The 22,354-nt window shown below is 36.2% G+C and overlaps 1 protein-coding gene across 1 annotated transcript in view; it reads left to right on the top strand.

Moving 5' to 3' along the window:
- The window catches only part of col1a2 (collagen, type I, alpha 2), a 51,084-nt gene that overhangs the window by 6,350 nt on the left and 22,380 nt on the right, over positions 1 to 22,354 (top strand). The window contains exons 4-28 of the mRNA XM_078422753.1: positions 99 to 143; positions 394 to 471; positions 1,663 to 1,710; positions 4,496 to 4,540; positions 4,699 to 4,752; positions 4,850 to 4,903; positions 7,694 to 7,747; positions 7,880 to 7,933; positions 8,030 to 8,083; positions 10,528 to 10,572; positions 11,189 to 11,242; positions 11,653 to 11,697; positions 12,654 to 12,707; positions 14,465 to 14,563; positions 14,667 to 14,711; positions 14,799 to 14,897; positions 15,002 to 15,055; positions 15,173 to 15,280; positions 15,796 to 15,849; positions 16,004 to 16,102; positions 17,364 to 17,417; positions 19,073 to 19,171; positions 19,730 to 19,783; positions 20,868 to 20,921; positions 21,421 to 21,474. Coding sequence (XP_078278879.1) covers positions 99 to 143; positions 394 to 471; positions 1,663 to 1,710; positions 4,496 to 4,540; positions 4,699 to 4,752; positions 4,850 to 4,903; positions 7,694 to 7,747; positions 7,880 to 7,933; positions 8,030 to 8,083; positions 10,528 to 10,572; positions 11,189 to 11,242; positions 11,653 to 11,697; positions 12,654 to 12,707; positions 14,465 to 14,563; positions 14,667 to 14,711; positions 14,799 to 14,897; positions 15,002 to 15,055; positions 15,173 to 15,280; positions 15,796 to 15,849; positions 16,004 to 16,102; positions 17,364 to 17,417; positions 19,073 to 19,171; positions 19,730 to 19,783; positions 20,868 to 20,921; positions 21,421 to 21,474 — 1,557 coding nt within the window. The remainder of the gene's footprint in view (positions 1 to 98; positions 144 to 393; positions 472 to 1,662; positions 1,711 to 4,495; positions 4,541 to 4,698; positions 4,753 to 4,849; positions 4,904 to 7,693; positions 7,748 to 7,879; positions 7,934 to 8,029; positions 8,084 to 10,527; positions 10,573 to 11,188; positions 11,243 to 11,652; positions 11,698 to 12,653; positions 12,708 to 14,464; positions 14,564 to 14,666; positions 14,712 to 14,798; positions 14,898 to 15,001; positions 15,056 to 15,172; positions 15,281 to 15,795; positions 15,850 to 16,003; positions 16,103 to 17,363; positions 17,418 to 19,072; positions 19,172 to 19,729; positions 19,784 to 20,867; positions 20,922 to 21,420; positions 21,475 to 22,354) is intronic.

Genomic DNA, 22,354 nt, shown 5'->3' with positions numbered 1-22,354 from the left:
TCAAAGGTGTAATTATATGATATGATAATGTGCTGGAACTGATTAAATTATGTTTCAGTTTCCCGTCTCTAACCAGATCCAAATATTTTTGTCTTCAGGGACCACAAGGACCCCCTGGCAACCAAGGCCCACAAGGAGACAGGGTATTTATGCTTTAATTGGTTTCATTGTTCAAGGAGATTTTTTTTGTTGTAATTAAATGTCATTAAACATGTTTTGGTGAAAATATTTCTTCTCCAGAACATTATTTGATACTTCAGTTTGTTTTCAGTTGGCGTTGATTTAACAATGCCAGATGCACCATTTTAATTCAATTCTTAAATATTGACTATCCACTTTGTATTTATTATGCCTTCCAGTGCAAAGTCACAATCTACATTCTTTCTATCATAGGGTCCACGAGGACCAAACGCCAACGATGGAATCCCAGGCAACTCGGGCTTTCCTGGACCTCCTGGACCACCCGGCTTAGTAAGTTACTAGCTGATCACATTTAGAGTGGCAACAGTTCACTGAACTGAATGGAAACATATTTTGGAACTGGAGCACAATCTTTGCTGCTCTAATATTGTGCATTTAGAGATAGTGACCAAGGAAAGGTATCTCCCTTAGCCAGTGTATGCTGGAGAGGAATAGTGTAAAGTAGGACTATCCCACGCTGTGTCATCACCTGAAACAGATGGGGCATCAATTACAAGATTTGGGATGTGACGTTGCAACTTTATAAAACACTAGATAGGCCAAACTTGGAGTATTGTGTGCAGTTCTGATCAGCACACTAAAGGAAGAATGTAATTGTCTGGATTGGAAGATTTAAATTATAGGGAGCATTTGAGAAGGGTTGGTCTTGTTTTCCCTGAAGTGACGGAGGTTGAGAGGGTTACCTGATAGAGAAGACAAGATTATGAGAAGCACAGATAAGGTAGATAGTCAAGATATTTTCCTCATGGTGGAGGTATCAAAAACCCAAGGGCTCAGGTTTAAGGTGAGGGAATAGAAGGGGAATCTGAGGCGTAAGTTTTCTACACCAGGAGTAGTTGATATCTGGTGAATATCTGCTGCCTGTGGAGGTGGTGGAATTAGATACAATTACTACATTCAAGCAAACAAGGTGAAGAAAGATAAGGTCCCCCTAATGCAACCAAATAGAATTGGTGTAGATGGGCAAAAAGGCCATCATGGATGTGATGAGCCGAAGGGCACATTTCTAATTTGTATAACTATGATGCTATGAAATGCACACAAGTATATTTCCAGGTATTCGAGGCAGATGTTAGATATGGTCACAGCCCAGTAAAAAGCAACTACCATCCTATTAGATATTCTTTCTGCCTTGCTAAACTAGCAAATGAGGCTCCATCCATTGTATTTGACAACCATTGACTATGTAGAAAATGACCCTAACATAAACAAGAAGAGTTTAAGACTGAAGTTTGATTTCTCTATTCCTTTGTATGGGATAGTGTTTTATATTGATCTTTCAATTGTTAATTCTAAAATAATATGTGTCTGCATGTGTCCAGATGTGTACATGTGTTTAACGCTCTCTTCAACCAGTGCAGCCATGATCTTTAAATGTAGCAAATATTCACAGGAGTCATATAAACAGATAATGTTAAGGCCTTTCATCAAGCAGTAATGTATTTCTGTTCTTGTTTTCAGAGCTATGCTGCTCAGTACAAACGAGACGACCAGACACCAGGAATCATCGTACGTATTTATAAACTCTTCTACAATCATCCCGCTAAACTTCGGGCGAAACGTTAAGATTAGACTCTCCTTGCGCAGAAACACAATTGTATACAAATTTATTGTTATGAACTTTCTTTTTCGCTCAATAGGTGTGAGCGACTTCAAAATGAGTGAAAATACTTAAAAATAATATTCAATTTGAGACATCAAAAATGAACAGGTGCAGTTATTCAAGTCAAAGTACCTGCAATTGCTGATGCGCAGTGGAACTGTGGGTTTATGGAACACAAGCTATTGAGCGGAAAAATACTTGTAGAGGATTGATTATGACAAGAAATGTTTAGAAATGTAACTTGTAGCCACAAGGTGCCAGAATATACCAGAACATGTGAAGCTTTCAAACTGAGCGCTTGCCTTGTTATTATAGAAGTGATAATCACCCCATATGCTACAAGGAACATTATTCCATCTGAATCAGATGTTCTACATAACTGCATCGCTTTAAAATGGCCCCTTTAAAGAACAAGTTTATTGGGAAAACATTTAGTATTCCCCAGCTATATAGGTTCATGGCATGAAGAAAACGTCTTTCACTTTGCGTGAAATCCATTCCTTATCACTGCATTCTCCTTGGATGCATTTCCAGTGATTAGTTTGCCAGACATTAATTCCCACTCAGTCCAATTGACCCAGTGAAATAGATCAGTCAAGATTAAAACCACTGTGAAAACTAGAATTTTGAAATGGAAACTAGACAGGATGCTAATTATGTGGTACTTAGGCAAGTGAAATGTTGTATTCTTTCAGCCTAAAATACAAGCAAAATCCAAATGGTATCCTCTTGTTGACTCTCCAAGTGTTATTAACCCATCTTACTGCATTATTCCATATCATCATATCATATCATATATATACAGCCGGAAACAGGCCTTTTTTCGGCCCTCCAAGTCCGTGCCGCCCAGTGATCCCCGTACATTAACACTATCCTACACCCACTAGGGACAATTTTTTTTTTACATTTACCCAGCCAATTAACCTACATACCTGTACGTCTTTGGAGTGTGGGAGGAAACCGAAGATCTCGGAGAAAACCCACGCAGGTCACGGGGAGAACGTACAAACTCCTTACAGTGCAGCACCCGTAGTCAGGATCGAACCTGAGTCTCCGGCGCTGCATTCGCTGTAAAGCAGCAACTCTACCGCTGCGCTACCGTGCCGCCCACGGTATCATATCATCCCCTTTCCAAACAAAAGACTGGAGACAGTGCCCGATAGAAGATATATGGAGTAATTTGGTTTTAGTCAGTAAGGTTAGTTTTGTATTGTTTAAATTAAAACCTGACAATGATTAAGCAAGCACAACTCAAAAAAGTGAGTAATAATGAAATTATTTTGTGTAACCTATCCTCTGATTCTAATCAGAAAACTTGGCTTTAATTGACAAATCTCATTGCAACAATGAAGGAAATTTACAACTTTACAACAGATACAAAAAAAAATTATTGTTTAAGTTTGTTAGGTTAGTTTATAAGCATGTCCCAATACACATTGTCACGAGAGGCCTTTAGATAGGCACACACATCTGCAAGAAATAGAGGGATATGTATCATGTGCAGGCAGGTGGGATTAGTTTATCTTGGCTTCATTTATTTACGGCACAGACATTGTGGGCTGAAGAGCCTGTTCCCATGCTGTACTTTTCTATGTTCTGTGGAAAGCTTGGTTTGTCTTGTTGCTCACTCTTCAGAAGACTTGATCTTCATTCCAGTACTTCAACAAAGCACCTAACCTAATACTAAATGCAATAATGCTGGAATGTTAAATTGTTGGAGGTGTTTCACTTCTGATAGGAACTAGCTTTTTGGTTTCCTTGCTTCAGAGCAAAATTGGTTAAAATTTTAGGTTTAGTTAATGGAGAACAAAGCTTTACAACCTGAACAATTGTTCCTCCCCCAACCACACCATCATAAACACACAAACCTGTCCAAAAGCAAACACTGAACAGAATCAGATCAGGCAGCAGCTCTCAAGAGAAAAACAGAGTTAATTATTTCTGGTCAATGATCATCAATGAGAACCCAGAACTTCTCAGATTCTGTATCTCTCTCTGCAGAAGCTGCCTAGCCTACTGAGAATTTCCAACACTTTGTTGTCATAACAGATTAACTAGTTATTTAATCCACTGCTTGCTTTGGCGGGATAATTAGCTTCAATTTTTATCATTATAAAGCATATTGAACATAAACGTAATATATAGTGAGGCTCTACCATCTGAAACACAATCAACAATGCACAGTGAAGGAGTTACACATGGATGTAGGAAATGGAGGGATAAGGATCACATGCAGATATAGGAGATTAGTTTAAATTGATGTCATGTTTGACACAAACATTGTGGGCTGAATGGCCTGTTACTGTGCTGTACTGTTCTATGTTGTAAGTTCCTGAATTAAATCACATTTTGCATTTCCCTTTAATTGGTAGAAAATGAAACATGAAAACACTGAATGTAACATTACAAGTTAAGATGCTCTCAATTTAGTTTCACAAGCTTAGATTCATTTGTGATTTAGTTTTTAAGGATTGTTGTTTTAAACTATGCCCAACTATTTTCAAAGGCTTGCCCTAAATGCAGCTAAAAAGATAAGACTTATTACAAGTCCATTAGTTCATCAATCACTCTTGGCCGAATCAGTCATGTTTCCTTCTCTGTTGTGTTTAGTTCACTGAATATAGATATTTTTTTGTTTTAGTAGTGACTACGATATTGTGTACTAATTTAAACATAATATATATTTTTCAGGGTCCAAGGGGAATGAGAGGCCCACAAGGAGGCTCTGGTGTCCCTGTAAGTATTATGATCTCTTGTCGTAAAATCCTTGCCTATTTATAATTGAAACTATGCAACACATTGTACTACCTCCATTTTAAATATTTGCCATTAAAGTTAATTTCGAAGACTTCACTTATGATGAATTGTAATCAGATGCACGTGCTCCCTTTCAGGGTTCTCCTGGATCTCCAGGAATGGCAGGCATTTCCGGTGAATCTGGTTCATCTGTAAGTAAACACCGAAGCCGATATTTCCTTCACTCTAAATTAAATACTGGGAACCTTTAGTTAATTTTTACTTTTCTTCTTTCCTTTTATTCTTCAGGGTACAACTGGTGCTCGTGGTCCTCGAGGTGTACCTGGAAAGCCTGGTGAAGATGTAGGTATACATTATGAATGATAACAATATGAATCATAACAGCATTCTTAACTTGTGATTGCTTCTCAACCGCAAAATAAATCTAAAGCAAAGAATTAAGGAAAAGAAAGCAGGAGAAGTTCTTAGTTGGCTCTTCATGGAAAGCCATCCCAGTTTTGGACTAGGGATTCTGCTAAAATCTTTAATAACCATGACTTTGATCCCACTTTTCCTTGTTTTGCATAAGCATTGATTCCCCTGTAAACCAACAATTTGTCTCCCAGCCTTGAATATAGTCAGGAACATGCTCTCCATAGTCTCCATGCTCAACCTACTTAACGTTTCATCGTAAGATGTCCTTTTACATTTTTATTTTTAACTTCAAAGTCAAAGCATCCTGCCTTCCTTGGTTAGAATCTATCAGAATCTCTATAGAACTGAGGTGGCTACTATGAAGATAGAAATATTTCTCAATGTCATATTGGTATTATCACATTGATAATTTGTGATAATAAATTCCCCATTTCAAAGAATTACATGGCTAGTGTTGCCTTCTTAGAGATTTGTGTTCTTTTGTATTCACCTAAGTAGCGATAATTTTGGTGAACCTTTGGGATCATAGATGGAAATGGAGAAACAATATTATCAACACAAAGATAATATTCCACATGTACGATTGACGCCCCTTGCAACAAGCATCTGTGTGCACTACACATTTTCAAGCACCAAAATATGAACATAAAGAACAGAAGCAAATGTAGATCATTCATCTCCTCTTCCCTGCTCTGCCATTCAACCAAGTCATATCTGATCGTTCATTTCAGTGCCATGTTATCCCATCCTTTGTGAATCAATTTTCTGCTATACCTTTAAAGTTCCGGTGCATTAAAGTCACATTTAATTTAATTAAAATTCATAATGGGTTGCATATTTGCTTTTCTTTTAAACTAAAAGCTCTTTAAGATATCCACAATAATGCAACAAGTCTCACTGATATTGCCATTGCAAAGGCGATACCAAATTACCTAAATGTTAAACTTCTACATTTGATTCCTATGCAATTAAAGAAATAATAATAGTGATATTCAACTATGCAATAAATAACAATGACATAACATAACTAGAATAAAATACCAATCTAAAATGCACACGATTAAGAATTGGAATATCTTTCATTCATTATAAATTCCTATACTAGGATTCCTATTACAGAACTTGCATTAGTAGATTGTTAAATATTTAGCTACTTCTAAAAACTCAGTAAAAGGTTCCAGTAATTCTTCATCTAAAATATTTTAAAAGGAATAAACTTATCCTTAAATCTAGAATTAACTTATATTTTTGCCAGATTTGTCCCGATTACAGAGAAGACTTTTATTACATTACATTGACAATGTGGACAGCAAGTCATTTTCTCACTGCCCCTTCAATACCCCATGTAACAAGTATAATGTTCACGAGGTCACAGTGGGTGTCATTCTTATGCAGCTGCCCCTTGCTACTCCCTGACTTTATGATTCCCATGGCAGTATTAGCCTTTGTTGTCCTGAGGGTCAAATCATGATCCAGGCCTTGGTGCTGGAGTGATCCCTGGAAGTGAAGCAGTCCATAAGCAATGACTAAAGATAGACACAAAATGCTGGAGTAACTCAGCGGGACAGGCAGCATCTCTGGATAGAAGGAATGGGTGACGTTTTGGGTCAGTTTAAACCAGTATCCGCAGTTTCTTCCTACACGTGAGCGATGACTATTCCTTAGGTGATAGACCTGAGGTCCTGGGCACCCTGAACATCCATTCCACTGCTTCTAAATGTTGGCTATTCAAAAACATTTTAACCATTTTGTTAAAATTAGGAACTATTTAAAGTAAAGCAATACATTTATTTTTAATTCCACTTAACTGATCTAAAATCATTAAAACAGTCAATATTAATTTTTCAAAAGAATTAAGTTTTTTAAAGAATTTGAAAAATTAATATTTACTGTTTTAATGATTTTAGATCAAAAGTGGAATTCAAAATAAATGTATTACTTTAGTTTAAATAGTTTCTAATTTTAACAAAATGGTTAAAACGTAGCACTTGCAAAAGTGCAAAATGGTTGCACTTGCTATCTAGGTCAGCTATCCCAGTTAAATAGATGGGATTAAACTGAATATGGTAGCCCTGGCTGAAGCTAAAGAATGTAACCAACGCCTCAGTCAGACATGACTGAGTCCACCCCTCGACTCATTATTGAGTACATATGCACTGACATCTGATCTTCAGTCCCTTCCTAACCCATTCCTCAAAATTCAGGCAAGGAAGGCAGCAATGTCTGAGGAATATCAATAGTTTGCATTCAAACCATCCGAGGATCTCAATAGATTTGGGTCCAATGAACTCAAGTCAACTTTCCGAATGAGGGCAAAATAATGTTAGTTTTTCTCTCTGTTCTGCAAATGGGAACGGGTGATATCAGAGGTGACCATGAAGCTAACCTGAACTTGATCTGTCCAAGGAATGTCTCATTCCTAATACAGCAGTCACTGATCCGGAAGACAACATTTAGGTTAAATCTACCAGATTTTGCTAAATAACATTATTCATGCAGGTAGCACTGAAAATTCATTCACCTGATAGATATTAGACAAGTTGGAAATGCCTAGCATTTAATTGGTAATTGTTATTTTAAGCATGTATATGACATAAATGATTCATTCACCTAAATACTAAAATGATGAATTAGTTCACCTAGTACAGTAAATATATGTAAAGTGCTTCGGTCATTGACATTGTGTGAAAAGTAAGATTCCATCTTTGTTTTATACAGGGTGCAAATGGCAAATCTGGCAAATCTGGAGATCGTGGTACTGGTGGACCCCAGGCAAGTGAAGTTGTTGCATGAGGTTTATTACCATTGAACCTGAAAGCATTAATCTTCCTGTACTAACAACGGCTTGACAATGTCTTATTGTTTTGATGATTCATTGATTATATTTTTGTTTCCTCTTTATAGGGTGCTCGTGGTTTCCCAGGTACTCCTGGTCTTTCTGGCAGGAAAGGACACCGTGTGAGTTGAATATTATTTCTTTGCTACTTGATTTGTAGCAAATTACTACTCTGTGTAATTGGCCTTCATTTTATAACTTTTTCCATTTCCTTACAGGGTTACACTGGCTTGGATGGAGTTAAGGGAGAACCAGGCACTGGTGGATTGAAGGTAAGGCTGTAGCCACAATAGCATTATAGTAAAGTAAGTCCAAACATTAGTTGAGAAAACATTTAGTGATATGATATAAAATGGAAATTCATTAATCAGCTGCTGTTTTTTATTTTGCTCACAATATAACCAGATTTTATATCAGAAAATCAAGGAGAAGCCTCCTTGATTAATTATGTTAATATTTACAAAACTTTATCTCTTGTTTTTTTTGTTTGAATTTTCTACAATTGAATATTCTTGAAAAAACGGAGCAAATGAAAATCCTAATTTCTACTTATGGCGAAAAATGTAATTGAAATATATAATTGATTAGGACCAGAAAATATAATTGCCATCCATTTAGGGGGAGGGATCCCGGGATACTGCAATTGTAGACTCCCTTGTAAAGAACATATAGAAATCTACCTAGCCTGACCCTTTTATTACTAATGTTATAAATAGGTAGTTCAGCCACTTTTTGTTTTCATTGTAATGATTCTTTTCAAAGCAGATATTTGCATGTTGTAATCCGAGTACATTAATCTCTGTCATTGCATAACCTTCCCATGGAAATCTTTGTTTTTATCTCGTGCCTTTTTTGTACGTTATATTACATTTCTGAGGTTTATCATTTTGGGCAAGTTAGGTTGCAAGTCGAAAATACAATGGCAAACCTCTCTATTGGATGTTAGTGCGTCTTATTAAGAAACAATATCTTATTAAACATGTTGTAGCAAAATATTCTAAAAATTCAAGTACAATAGTTTAAATTATCATGGCAAGAGATTTTTTTTTAAAAACTTACTTCAGTTTTCTACTTTCCAAACCAATGTTGGAATGAATAAATGTTTGGTTCTCAAATGCAATCTGTCCAAGATTTCTCAACAAGACTAGTTAGTGTCAGCCTTTACATCAAATAATGAAAACTAATTTGAATTTTGGGTAACATTTGTATTGCTGAAGAATTGGAGCCTGGTTGGACATTTTACCCACAATGGGTGTACAGGGAGAACAATTAAATTAAATAACACAAGCAAAAATCAAAATATAGCACCCACAGAAAGAAACTCCTGCTCCTTGCTTACTACCATAGTCATAAATGATTTGCCAAACAATGTATATACAAACCATCTGTGAAACATTACCTCCTTAGAAGAGTCATGAAGCACTCTGTCGAGGAACATAATTCAGCTTTAGTAGTCATGCACAACCCAGTACTGAAATGAGAAGCAGATTAATAATTTTAGGCCCAATAATTGTTTCCATGACAGAATGCAACCTAACTTACACAAATCACCTGTTGGCTGCTTCAACATATACTTAAAGAAAGGAAAGCTGCCTTGCGATTTTGAAACTGCACTGAAGAGTCCAATGCAAGACCTTCTTAAAACATAACTGGACATACTGTATCTTGGGTAGACACAAAGTTCATCGTAAAACCACGATAAAAGCTTCTAGCAGACATGACTCCTGACCAACTCAGCCAGATGTTGGTTCTGAGCATAGATGTGATGTTTCACATCTTATTATTTGATAACCATCCCCATTTTATCGACACAGGTGTATTCCACAAGAACAGAAAATTCATATTTACTATTGTAAGCATATCTTTGACAAGTTATGTAAGATAATATCACAGTTCTATTGAGAAGTTCACAGTCCCCACAACACTTCACTTATTAACGTCATGGCTGATAATAAGCAATTAGCATTATCCTTGGACTTTCTGTTGTTCTGGGAATTTAAAGAGAATTATTTCTTAAAAGAACCTCCCAAAAAACTATAAATTTATCTTTACTTTTGTTTGGTAAGACAAACCTCTTCATTTTCCCATCTTTTATGCCACTCTCTACTAAATTCTCACTCCAAAGGATGGATCAGTTTGGCCTTCTGTCATGCTTTCAGACCTTTCCTCTAAAGACTATTAAGGAAGAATGAATAGAAAAATAAAAGTCAATGATGATTTCAAACAATTATTTTTAAATGAAAGCATCAGTAGTTCCCTGAACCTAAGCAGTCTGTAATATATTTCTGCAAGACTGTATTATGTCAGGCCATAGTCACACAATCTAACACTAAAATTAATAATGATTTCATCCAACATTTATATTGCCCATGAATTGAAGACATTGATTCCTCAAGGATCTTGGTTATTTTTGGTTCATCTGTGATGTAAAAAATGGTTTCTTTGTAATACGTGTATCAAATAAACTATATTTTCTACAACAAATTGCATTGCTTTCCTTTCAGCAGCTAACATCAGTAGCTGAGACAAACCTGAAAATTGAAAATGACAATATTTTCAAGTGATCCCATGATGTGTGTTATTATTTGCAGATGTTTCTCACACAGAACTGTTTGACAAACATTGCTTTAGCTAATACTTATTGCAGAACATGTATTGTAATAAATACTGTGAAAAGTCAATCTAAAACTTCATAATTCTATTTTTTAAATTCCAGGGTGAAAATGGAAATGCAGGAACAAATGGTAGCCCTGGAATGGCGGTATGTGTTGCATGTTCAAAGTGGTTTTATTAATACCCTGGGTAACCCATTATGACAGCTTTGTCAATAATAGTAAATTAAGTAAATTTTTGCAAATCATTGCTTGATTTGGTCGATTTCTGTCGTCTCCAATCTGCTCTTTTCGCCGTCAACTTACAGCCATATTTTCTGCCGCTTAACAGGACCTAATGTCCTGGAACCTCGTTGTTGTGGTTAAGCTGTGAGGTTGAATGGCCATAGGTAGCGGCCTGATGTCAGGCCGTGGCTCTATCCTGGATAGGATGAAGCCATTACTTTTAAAATAATGTCAACTAAAAAAGAATAGACAAGCCTCTTATCTGCATGTGCTTACCTTTCTAATCGTGGCTCAAATGAGCTTGCATTGCATAAGCCAGCCATGACCAGCGTAAAGCTGAGGGACTGGATGTGAAGTGCATCCACTGCTGGGCCCAGCAGCTGAACAAGGGTGAGATATTCTGGCACGAAACTTTACCCTGCTCCCTGTCTTCCAGCGTTTCTCTGTGGAATTTGCTGGCTGATGATACAGGGGACAAAGTCATAATTTCACTTAAAAATCGACGTAAAAATAAGTTAACGCTTCTTCTTTTGCAAACAGGGTCTCCGTGGTTCTACGGGTGAGAGAGGCCGCGTCGGATCTCCTGGTGCAGTTGTGAGTGTCCTGTTTCTGACTCTCCTTCTATTTAGTTTATATGTGCTCTTTGTGGAGAGCCTTATTCACCCCATGGCTGGTCAGACATTGTGCTTGGTGGGCAATCTACCCGTCTTACCCATTTTTCCAATCATTGATTGTACATTTGCCTTCCCATTAAATGAGCCGCCAACCAAAATCTTGTAATATTTGTTAAAATTAAATTTGATTTTAACAGCATCAGTAATGGAAAAGAGTGATTTGCATCTTTGTGATAGTATGTTAATATATTCTATTTTGCCATTTTTATGGAAGAACATATATGTGTCTTTCTTTATCATCAATTTCAAGACCGATAATCTGTCTTGCAGTATTGTGAATCTTCTGATTATAAGTACGTTTATTAACAATGGTTTCCTGATTAATTAAAGGGTGCCCGAGGCAGTGATGGAATGTCAGGACCTTCCGGCCCTCCTGTGAGTATGCCACTTGCATATAGTTCTTGAGCGATCTATCATGGAAACTTGCCTTTCAGCTCACTAAGTCCACGCCACCCATCGGCCAACCATTTACACTAAGCCTGCATAAATCCCGTATTTTTTTCATTCTCTCCTCATTCCCCTCAATCCCCCCATAGATTCACCTGCACAATAGGGATCATTTACTCTGGCTAATTAACTTTCCAATGTTCATGTCTTTGGGATAGCGGAGAAAACAAGAGGACCCAGAGGAACCTTATGCAGACACGGGGAGAATGTCCAAACTCAATACACACATTTCTACCACCGTCCTACCACCCCCCCTCCCCTTCCCCTACTCTGTCCCCTTCCTCAGGGATGTTCATCCCCCTGGCTCTACATTTCTCTGCTTAGTCGACATTCTCTTCTCTTGCTTTCACCTCTAGTTTTTGTCCATCCATCTGCCAATCATACCATCCCTTATTGCCATGTTTTGTCCCACCCTCACCTCTTTTCCAGTTTCCCCCCCACCCCACATCACTGCAATCAGTCTGAAGAAAGGACCTGACCCGAAACATGACCTATCCATGTTCTCCACAAATCATGCCTGACCCGCTGAGTTACTCCAGCACTTTGTGTTTTGTTCCACATTATTTACCTGAAAGTATGATGTAAAATGATGTTATCTTATAAATGACTTCCAGTGAAATTAGTAATCCTTGAAATTATTTATGATAATAGATAATGTTGGAGTGCAGTGAAACTGATTCTGAAATACTATCTCTCCAAGAGCTTATACCTGATCTGAATGATTGACATTGAATGAATGTATCTATTTTCCTCGTGGCAATGGTCTTTTGCAGCATTGATTCTAAATGTTGCCCAGGCAGATATTTGAGACACAAGGAATATTATAGCAAATTGTATTTCTAAAATGTTCACAAGGTAAATGTTGTTATTTTGTTACTTTACAGGGACTCGTTGGTGTAACTGGTCCTCCAGGCTTTCCAGGCAGTCCTGGTCCCAAGGTAAGTCAGCATTTTATATTGTTAGAAATTGTGAATTATTTAAGAATGGAGTATAATACCACATAACTTTAATTGACGTGCGGTGTTTTAAACTGTGATAACTAAACATTAAAAATCATAGTTATACTTTAAATTACTTGTTTATCAATCATTCCCATCATAAATTATCATGCATTTAAAAAATCCTTAAAGCCAAGCAACGATTTGGATTGACTGAACATTGCTGTAGAGCAGATGATTCTCAACAAATTGCAATAATTGATTTTATTGTTTAAATGTGATTTTATACAGACCTTACATTCAATTTGTTGTTGCATTGTACAATATTAAGTTGCAAATTAATTAAGTAAATTAATTCCTAACCTTTTATCTAAAGGTCACCTTCTAGATAAGCCAGTGCAAGCAAGACCAATCATTAAGTTTAATATTATGATTGTCACATAGGGACCAATATGACATAGAATTCAATCTAAGGATGTAATAGTTAATACCTCGAACATGGCCTCTATTTATTAACTGGATTTCTCAGCTACATCCAGTGTAGATTTCTGTGCTTCTTTTATAGTTAGTTGTAAGGTCACATGACTGCTTTGGTGTCACTACGTACATAGGTATTTTATAGTTACTCAGCCACTCCATGTTAATAATGTAAAAAATACGTTCATTTATGTGTAAGATAACCTCTCATGAAATTATTATTCATGGTCACCCTCTAAATGGTCTATGATATAACATGGCAAGAAATAAATATCTGCTACGCCAATCTCACAGTTTTACAACTCTTCTAAGAAAATATGCGGAAACAAGGAGACACAATGTGGTTATTACTTGAAATATGAGATTATCCAAAATGAAATTAATCATCATGGTCATATCAAAACTATTAAGAGATTATTCCAATCATAGCTTATTTCAGAACATGAATGATCAATGCCCTTAGAATGGGTAAGCTCTCTATAACAAATGGTATGTTTCTCGGGTTTGTTATTGTGAAAATGATGTGTTTAGTTTTAAACTATTGCAGGTTCGATTTTTCATCACTGAGACTCAACATTAGTCGAAGGTGCATAAATTGATAGACTGATATATAATTTTAAAGAATTGTCCAAACAAACAAAATAAAATATTCTTTTCAATTTAATAAACTAAATAATTGTACTTGACTGACATAATTTATAATGTTATTCCATTACTTGATCAATAGGTTTTAAATGAGTTGTAAGAGATTCGAGTAAATGTTATTCTTATTTGGTGGTTTAGTGCTTAAAAGGTCTAAAAATGACTTCAAACCATACAGATACAAATATGAACAATATCATTTATTCCAAAATTTATACATAGACACCAAGTTAGATAAATTAACCATTACATCCTTAGATTTGCAGCAAAATCTTTTGAGTTATATACCATTTTCTCAACACTAACTGAAATAATCTTGCATACCAATTCATGTTTTTATTAGATGAGATTCCCTCCAGTTAACTTGCCAGTTGTTTATGAATTCTAATAAAAAAACAATATAATTAAATACAGCAGAAAATAATAATGTCCAGTGGTAAGCAAGGTCAATTGGTAATATTCAGAAATCATGTTAGATGGAGAGGATTATAATAGTTAATGGCAGACATGCCAGATGATGTATCACTTAGCTCAGAGCAAGTTAAGAAGTACGATATACCTGTGATAACAACCCAGGCTGAACTCACAATCCAGGCTGAACTCACAATCTGCCTTTCTTTTATTTTCATTTTACAAAGGGTGAGGTTGGACCAATGGGTGTTCGCGGTCCAACTGGAGCTCAAGGAACCAGAGGCGAGGCTGGTACTGCTGGTGCTGTTGGCCCAATGGGTCTTACTGTAAGTACTTATGGCAGCAATACCTTTCAAGCATTTTAAGAAATGATCTAATTCAAATAAAAATGTTGCTTTCTATATTCATTCGGTTTTTTTTAAATCCTAGGGAAATGCGGGCTCCAATGGTCTCACTGGATCAAAGGGTGCAATGGTTGGTACATTCAGCATACATCTGTGGTGCCTCTTTATTTAATTTCTTAGCCATCAAATATTTGACTTGTGTGCGTTTCTCACACAGGGTTCCCCAGGTATCGCAGGTGCTCCTGGATTCCCAGGAGCCCGTGGTTTGGCCGGCCCCTCAGGTGCAGTAGGACCTACAGGTCTTCGTGGACTTTCTGTAAGTAAAGCATGCAATCTAGCAGTCAAGCAATTGCCATAACTATTCCATCCGATGGGAGGAAATGACTACTTTTGATAACCCATTCCTTTTATCCTCTTCAGGGTGACCCTGGTGTTCAAGGTATCAAGGGTGAGACCGGTTCCAAAGGCGAGCCTGTGAGTGTTTATTATTTGATGTGTTTGTTAGTTGGGCATTTTCTGTGCAAGTTTGATGGTCTTGAGATTCACTGTCAACCGTCACTCATGTCTACACGTTCCTGTTGCTAAAATCAGGGTGAAGCTGGACCTGCAGGTGCGTCTGGACCATCTGGTGAATCAGGCAAGCAAGGTTCTCGTGGTGAAATTGGTCTTCAAGGACTTCAGGGAATTTCAGGCGAAAGGGTAAAGTTAACATTAAATTTTATAAACAAAACTGCTAAGCATTCGGACCTTCAGTTTTACAAATTAAATCAACGTTACCTAATAATAATGTTTACAGTTATTTGGTGATATAAGTAAACTTGTATCTTTTATTTGCAATTTTGAGCTCGCAACATAATATGGGAATATGGGCATTGAATGTGGGCATTGTTTAATAGTTTCAGAATTCTCACAAATGTAAATGCATTTGAATAGTTTTGATCGTTTTAACTCTTCAGGAGAACCTTTATGAATGTTTTGCATGTGGCAGTCATATACGTACAGACTGGGCTGTAATTCTTTTGTCTACGCAAGACCAGCCAATGTAATTTTAATGATTATGTGCATATATAAACCAGTAAAACTGCAATAAATTGGACAATAATATTTCTGAGTTATTTTTTTATTGGCAACTTCCCAATATGTTAACACTTACGAAATTCAATGAGAATCATGGTTGAGTACACTTTCAATCTTTTATTTAATTTTATTTGTAGGGTTCCCTTGGTAACCGTGGTGGCCCCGGACGTGATGGAATAGCTGGTGCCATGGTAAACTTTGCTCTTTTAATATTAACAAATCAAGTAAAATGAACAGCATGTAACTGTATTTTCTACAAACTGTGATGTTGCCTTGCTTTCTATGTTGGTTGATGTACGAGAGATATTCGGAAAAACTCTACTTTCCTTTCTATATCGTCTCTAGGGTGTTCAAGGCAGACGTGGTGAATCGGGTTCTGCTGGTGCCAAAGGGCCTGTTGGTGACATGGGACGTCCTGGTGAAAGTGGTATGCCTGGTCTACGGGTGAGCAATACTAAAGCAACAACTGCAATAATAACCTCAGCAGAAATGAATGCAACTACAAGTTTGCACAGTAATATTTATTTTATTTACATACTTCTAATTTTCACATTAAAAACAAAACTGATATGGTATTGTAGTTTATGTTAATAAACTGTTGATAACATTTTAAAAGAAGCTTCCAACACTATGCTGTAATAAAACAAAAAGTATGTTTCTCTTTAAATCCACTATGTAATCATAATCATAAGTTATTAGCCAAATATGTTTTGCAACATACAAGGAATTTGGTTTGCCATACAATCATACCAAAAAAGCAACAAGACACACAACTGCATAAAAAATTGACATAAACATCCCCCACAGTGGCTCCTCCACATTCCCCACTGTGATGGAAGGCAATAAAGTCTTATCTTCTTTCCTCCTTTCCTCCCGCGGTCGGGGGAGTCGAACCACCTGCAGCCGGCAATCGAGCTCCCACGTCAGGGCGGTCTAACCTCCTGCATCGGGGCAGTCGAACTCCTGCGGCTTGGAGTTCCTGGAGTCGGCCGCTAACCAGGGACCGTGAGCTCCGTGATGCTAAAGACCGCAGCTCCCGCAGGTTGGAGCACCAAAGGCCGATCCCTGGCAAAGGGATCGCCCGCTCCAAGATATTAAAGTCCACAGGCTCCACGGTTTTGGAGCTCTAGAAATCCCAGCAATAGGCTGCCAACTCCACAATGTTAGGCCGCTGTGCAGACGGAGATACGACACGGAAAAAGTTGTATCTTCATCGAGGAAAGAGATAAGAAAAGTTTCCCCCACCACTCCCCACATAATACAAAACTAAAGATAAACTAAAACATACATGTTACAACAAACTAAAAATACAAAGAAGAAAAAAGACGAGGACAGACCGGTTGGCGTGGCAGCCATTATGCAGCGCTCCCTGGTGGCAAATATATTATCTAATTTATATTTGTTATTTTAGCACAATTTTTAAAAGTGTATAGCCACCGGTTTTGCTTTTGTTGTTTCATTTCTTGGAAAATTATTCAATTATGTGTTACTTTTTTATTTCTTAAAGTCTCATGACCAATTCACTTCTGCATATGCTGATGAGTTATCATCATTTGGAATTTAAATTTGCCCTTGAGGGATTTTTATAGTCTTTACAGTTAGAGAATGAATAGATCAATTTGTTGACAATCTAATGTAATATAGCTTAATTGTATTCATGATAGAATGAGATGTAAAACATTTATGCTTTCCTCACTATTTATAGGGTCATATGGGACAACCTGGTAGAAGTGGTGTTATGGGAAATCAAGGTGTTCCAGTAAGTTTTCTCACCTTACATTAATGTGTTATTTTTCAGGGTATCGTAGGTAGAACTGGCATTATAGGTGCTCCTGGCAAATCAGGTCCTGCTGTAAGTTGGTTTTAGATTTTATGCTCCCCTTATTGACAGCTTATTCAATCTAATAAGTTTGAATAAAGCATGGCAAATTACATGGGAATATTACATTAGAATTATTTCCAGACATTTAAATAATGATCAGCCATTAATTATTAGGTTTTGCTAACTTTTAAAGTAACATTATTTTATTAAAATGCTAATTGATAACGTAGCAATTTAGTTTTGGTGCAGTAACTGCAAAACTCTGTGCCATTTAGTTCTACTAACAATTACTCATTTATGATGCAATAACATTGCATACTTATTACTTAACAAAAAAGCCCATTTTAACTTAACTATTTATTAATTAATTATGTGTTCAGCACAAAAATTGCAATTCATAATTAACAATAAATCAAAGAGATAACTGTTTTGTCTTAGTAATTACCTAAAAATGTAAGAATCCACGTGCAAATCATGTATATTTGACAACTAATATGGCAATTTGCTGATCACTTAGAAACAGTTTTACAACACAGCTGAAAAGTATCTAAGGCTGGCAGAACACAAGAACAATTTCAGGAACAACTTTCGCCAAACAAAAGGCAACACTTAACAATAACTTTGTTGAGAATGTATTGCCATTTTGATATTTGAAGCACCACGTGGGCAACATTTTGAATGTTATTTGGAATCTAATGAAGCATATGTGGGATGGCACCGTGGCACTGCTGGCAGAGCCGCTGCCTCACAACACCAAAAAAATGGTTTTGATTCTGACCTCGGGTGCTGTCTGAGTGGATGTCCACATTCCCCCCAGTTCCAGCGAGTGCTCTGGTTTCCTCCAACCTCCCAAGGTTTGGAGGTTACTTAGCCTTTTCCAAATTGCCCCTAATGTGTAGACCTTGCATACGGAAGTGGGATAACATTGAACTAGGGGAACAGATGATTGAAGGTCAGCGTGGACTCAGTGGGCCAAAGGGCCTGTCTCCAAGCTGTATATTTCAATCAAACAATCAACCAATCAATTAATCAATCAATCAATCGAACGCCAGGAATTCTGAGTCAAAATAGCAATCGCTATTAGCCACCTCATTTCATCTGCAGCTGTTCATTTTGATTCCGTTGCAATGCTTGTATGTATTCCAATCTAGTCATAATTTGATTGCTATTACTGTTGCAGTTTCCTGAAATAAATCTCACTATTTCAGTCCAATATATAGACACGTATCTTAAAATACAAATCTTGCTGAAATGTAGAAATCAGTGGAAGCAATACCCATTGAATACTTAGTGTGGATAGCATCCACAATTGATTTTCATATTTTGGTGTCTGAATCATGTTTTACTACAATATATAATTCGACTTTAAAAAAACTAAAGCCGACTAATGTTTTAGGGTTATGCATTTTATCTTATGCTATAATACCAACTACTATGTAATTAAAGATGAATAACAAACGTTGAGTTTTTATCTAAATATCTGCATTGATCAATAACATGCATGGAAGTAAAATAACAAACATGCATTTGCAAAAAGAATCCTCATATCTTGTGAAGAGCATTGTTTCATTGTCTAAGATCATATATTTTAGGGTCCAAATGGTGAGGAAGGTCGTGGTGGACCCCCTGGTCCTGCTGGGCCAAGAGGTCAGGCCGGAATGATGGGCTTCCCTGGTCCCAAAGGCTCTTCTGTAAGTAACATTATTATATAATGATTAGCAAATATATACCAAATGTCAAATGTATTATTGCAAGGCTTTCTGAGCAGTCTTTACCATTGATCTACTGTTAAAGCCTTTCCAAATTAAAATTCTCTCAGTGTTGTTTATAAACTATTTTTATTTAGTTCATTGTAATATTTTCCTTACTGTCGATAAGTATGTGTGCTTTGGTTGTAACATTGATAGCTCTATTTAGATAATCAAAGGCGGCTTTATTTAGATAATCAAAAAGAAGTGGTGGTTTGTGCCTTGGTGGTCAACTTCATGCTGACCATCGTCTGGTGTGGTTTATGAGCCCCACTCTGGCATTGTAGTCCCAATCCCACTTACTTCAACTCAATTGCAGAATTGTTGTACACGAAAGCACTTTTTGGATGTTCTTCACCTGCTCTGCAACCCTCAGTAGTTTAGGGGGCAAATTTTAATTTGGAACCAAATCTTGTTAATCATGTTAAACAATGAGTTAGTCACATTAATGGCTAAAAGTTTGCTTTCCAAAAATAAAAAACTGTTTGCCTTGTCTCCCAGGGTACGGGTGGAAAACCTGGTGATAGAGGAGCTGTTGGTCCTGCAGGCCCAAGGGTAGGTTTAACGTCATCACTACGTTTCACAGAGTTTTAGTGATATGGTTTTGTTCACGCACTGTGTTAAGCCAACGCATGATACACTCAAACATCATTATCTTTGTGCACTTACATTAAAGTTTATACTTTTTAAGACACATGTAGGAATAAAAGCTAATATTTTGATATCAGCAGATGAACTACAACTCTTTTTTCCAATATTTCTCAAAAGCAGAAGATTAACACATTTTAAATAGCAAGGGTAATGGGCTTATTGTAATGGGCTTATTGTATGAACATTAAGTGATTGTTGACTAAGGACAATGCTCTTGCTTTCCAGCCTTTAAAGTCCAATCTATCATTTCAAAAATTCCTCCAAGATTAATAATGCTGTTTAAAAATTGCGGAAAGCATATTGACTTCAACGGAAATAAAATTGAATGATCAATGTTGCAAAGGGAGAAATTTCAGTCAATGGAAACAGGATTTATAAACAGTTATTGCATGGCTAAATTCAGGCTACATATTTTCCCAAAAGAGTGAATAATGCCTTGAAGTGATGGGGTAGAGTTTCAGTTTCAGACATTGAGGTTGGTGGTTAGGTTGCAGTACCTGCTTATATCACAGTCTAAAACTGAAACCAACATGAGTAAAATGGTCACAGGATGGTAGTTTCAGATTGTAGAAATCATTTGTTTGCATACACAGTGGCCAGCAAGAAGGATCAGGCCTCCTCCCCCCCCCCCTTGTTCATTGTTTCTACATCGATATGATATGTTGATCTTATGAAATAAAGTTGCTAAACCTCTTAAACAAAAAGGAAAGAATAAAGAAGATCAGAAATACATTTTCAAAATTGCCTATATCTACACCTCCAGAGAAGGATATTGATTAATTATATCTCAAGTAAAATCAGTCATAGAACATAGAAACATAAGCATCTCCTAGAACAATATTGATGAAATTAATTTTACCCATTCATTCTTACGTTTAAATTAGAGTACAGTATTAAAAATACAGACTTGACAATCTCTAAAGAATGATAATAAGGAAGGTTCATTAATATAATGATAACATTTTCCTCTGGTCACTTTTTATTTCAGGGTGCACCTGGCAATGATGGTGAGAGTGGAGTTCAAGGTGCTGTTGGTTCCGTGGTAAGTAAGTCATTACAAAACCAGAAAACACCAGAGCAGATATAAGCTTTAACATCATGTTGCATGAAAGTTAATTACCAATGCTAAACATTATTAAGTAAATTCATTTTCCTTCACTTAATAAAAACCGCAACACATTTAAAATAATTTAGTTTAAAGTCAAGAAGTAAATGAAGGATGTATAAGTTCAACATATATTTATTAAAGTGAAATAATGTTCATATTTATGCATTGTGATTAAAATATATAATGAAAGATATTGTTTTAAACTAAGAAATACTTCTCGGTAATTTTAAGTTCATTTTATATATTTTTTAGCTAATAGACATTGGTATGTAGTGAACATAAACATTGTTGATTTTTTTAAAATGTCAACATTATTACAGTATGTTCATTTACTTTCTTTGATTACCAAATCGTATGTAAAGTTTCACAACATAGATACATTGACACTTAACAACTTGTTCATGCTGATGTTTTTCATGTTATTATTCTTCAGGGTCCGGTTGGATCTAAAGGTGAACAGGGTCCAGGTGGCAGTTCTGGATTCCAGGTCTGATTCTGAACTTGAATATCTTTTTACTAACATAACATTTATAACTTTGTTATAAATAACACATTCATATAATGGCCATAAAATGGGTAAAGTGATTTTATCATAAAACATATTTGTGTTGTAAATGTTTTCATGAAAATGAATTAAAAATAAATGATTCACATTTTTGCACAAATAGCAGACAATTGAAGTTCATACATGTGTGTAGAACAGCTTGATGTTGCTGTAGCAATTAGAGCAACAATAATTGAATCAATTTTCCCAAATTTTTGTTTTGCTTTGCAGTAACTTTTAGGTTAATAATGTCAATTATATGTAACAGGTTCACTTTGTAAGTTATGAAAGAGGAAGTTCCAAATAAGTAAATTAAGTGGTATTCAGGCTGAATCGCCTCAACTAGTTGCAGACTGCAGCTAGCCAACAGTAACCTCCTCTATCTATCTGGAGCTCATCCACGACAATTAAAATCCATTAGCAACATTTCCATTCCTCCTAGAGGAATCTAAATCTAAATCTAAAATCTAGATGCAAATGGTGTTTACAGCACTATAAAAAAACAGATATTTCTGATAAATACCATTCTTTCATTGAAGTAATCTGTTCTCAAAATGACAAAGGAATATTTAAATATTGCTGAAGGGTAAATGACTGATCAGCAACAAAGATGAAAGATTTTTAAGTTTGTTAACACTAGTCATAAACTGCATGGTATCAATGCACACACATTACCATCTGCATACTTAATTTCCTCTTTGTTTAAATACTTGTTCCACTGACAGATTATTGGAGGGATTGATCAAATTACATAACTCGTGCATTATCATTTTCAGCGGTATTTTCTACTACCTAAAGCTTTCAAAATTTAGTGCAGTTACTA

The sequence above is a fragment of the Rhinoraja longicauda genome, chromosome 2 (assembly GCF_053455715.1).
Source record: "Rhinoraja longicauda isolate Sanriku21f chromosome 2, sRhiLon1.1, whole genome shotgun sequence".
Classification (NCBI taxonomy): domain Eukaryota; kingdom Metazoa; phylum Chordata; class Chondrichthyes; order Rajiformes; family Arhynchobatidae; genus Rhinoraja; species Rhinoraja longicauda.
Note: the sequence above shows the minus strand (reverse complement) of the source record. Positions and strands in the feature narration are given on the sequence as shown.